Source organism: Alligator sinensis, unplaced genomic scaffold (genome assembly GCF_000455745.1).
Source record: "Alligator sinensis unplaced genomic scaffold, ASM45574v1 scaffold469_2, whole genome shotgun sequence".
Classification (NCBI taxonomy): domain Eukaryota; kingdom Metazoa; phylum Chordata; order Crocodylia; family Alligatoridae; genus Alligator; species Alligator sinensis.
The window spans coordinates 192,246-194,052 of record NW_005842988.1 but is presented as its reverse complement, the minus strand read 5'-3'; the positions used below and the strand labels follow the sequence as shown (position 1 = coordinate 194,052).

General features: G+C 71.3%; 1 protein-coding gene across 1 annotated transcript in view; it reads right to left on the bottom strand.

Annotated features, from left to right (window-relative positions):
• Window positions 1–1,806, bottom strand: part of TADA3 (transcriptional adaptor 3) — a gene marked incomplete at its 5' end in the record, with an annotated part of 5,025 nt that extends 3,219 nt beyond the window's left edge. The window contains 5 exons of the mRNA XM_014526245.1: window positions 83–272; window positions 365–474; window positions 553–656; window positions 924–1,065; window positions 1,777–1,806. Of these exons, the coding sequence (XP_014381731.1) occupies window positions 83–272; window positions 365–474; window positions 553–656; window positions 924–1,065; window positions 1,777–1,806 (576 nt within the window). The remainder of the gene's footprint in view (window positions 1–82; window positions 273–364; window positions 475–552; window positions 657–923; window positions 1,066–1,776) is intronic.
• Between the last annotated feature and the right edge of the window lies 1 nt (window position 1,807).

Genomic DNA, 1,807 nt, shown 5'->3' with positions numbered 1-1,807 from the left:
GCCCAGCCGGCCGGGCCAGAGCCGTCACCCCCACCAGGCCCGGCCCCGGCCCCGGCCCCGGCCCCCAGGCCGCCTGCGGTACCCACCGGAGCAGGTCGTGCTTCTTGGCGCGGTTGTGAGCGCTGAGCGCCTTGAGCTCCGCCTGCCGCTTGCGCAGCTCCGCCAGCACCTCGTCCTCAGCGTCCTCGGCCGGGCGGTCCTCCGAGTCCAGCAGCCCCTGTGCGATCAGCTCCTCCTTGATGCGCCCCTCCAGCGACTTGGTGTGCGGCACGCTGCCAGGGACGAGGGCGGGCTGCCGTCACCCCACGGGCCCTTTCAAGGCGGGCCACAGGGAAGAGGGCAGCGGGGCCCCACGGCTGCTCACCTGAAGGGCTTGTTCTGGCTGCGGGGGGAGGTGCCAGCGCCATCAGCCCCCGAGTCCTTGCCCACGATCTCGGGGATCGGGGAGTCCTCCACGGGGGAGATGATGTTCTCCTAACAGCAGAGCGTGGAGACAGGGGTCAGCGCTGGGCAGCGGGGGCCGAGCGCGGCCCAGCCCGGAGCCCCACTCACCTCCACCAGCGCTTGTAGGAGACGCTGCGTCAGGGGGCCGAAGGGGCAGCCGTCCTCGGGCTGCTCGTGCTGGGCCTCCGACTTCTTCAGCAGTGCGTCCACATCTGCAGAGAGACGGGGAGGGGGCTATGAGCAGCGTTGGGGAGATGGGCCCCGAGCCAGCTGAGCAGCGAGGAAACCCCCCTCCCACCTGTGGCTCTTGGTCCCAGGGCTCACCCCACCTGCCCCCCCCATAGAGCGCGCCCAGGCAGGCTGCAGAGCAAGGTGCCCGCGGGCCATCTGTGCTCCCCAGGCCTGGCTGAACCAGACTGTGCCCCGCACCAGGTGCCCCTGTGCCCAGCTGCCAGGATGCAGGGCTGAGCCAGAGGCACCTTTCGTGTCCAGCTCGGTCAGTGGCCCCAGGACGCCTTTCTTCTTGTCCGCAGCTGCAGCCACGCGGGCGCCGTCTTTCTGCTCCTCCAGCAGGTCCTCCTGGGCCCAGCGCTGCGAGTAGTGCTTCCCCAGGGGCGGGATCTGCAACAGAAATCTTGTGAGCAGCACGCAGCTGGGGAGCCCCGAGCCGCCGTCCCCTTCTGGGGAAACACGGCCACAGGGAAGCGCCCCAGCTCCACGGCCCAGGGTGCAGCGGCCGGGCTCCTGCAGCGCTGCAGGCCCTGCCTCCAGGAAGCCACAGGGCACCGGGCTCACAGCACATCGGCAGGCTCAGGGAGGGGCCACTTTAGCGTCCCTGCTTCGCTGCGTCAAGACTGAGGACGCCCATCACACCCGGAGCTTTGCACCGTGCCTGGCCCTGGGCTGCTGACACAAGGGGCTGCTCCGGGGCCCTGGCCTTGCCCCATGCGCCGAGTCCCCTGCACGATCACCTCCAGCTCCTGCCCTGCGCTCCCTTGTGCTCTGCTGCTGCCAACCAGCCAGAGGCTGACGGCCGAGCAGGGAGGCAGAGACCGCTTGTCTGGCCCTGCCTGCCAGCGACACGTGGGCATCCTTCGGCGCCCGAGATGCCATTCGGTGCCCGGTGCGAGGGCAGAGAACGCCCCCTCCTGGCTGCCGCCGGGGTGGACTTTCAGGCCCCTGACAGGCTCCCCAGGGCCGACAGCAGCGGGAGGGACGGGATCGGCTCAGCATCGCCTGGCTGCGGCCCCCGTCCAGGCTGGGCCCAGGGGCAGCGTGCAGGGCGCGAGCTCGGCGGCAGCTCCGGGCGCAGCTGGGCCCGCGGGCGCCCACCTTGTAGTGCTCGGCCTCGCCCTCGGGCGGG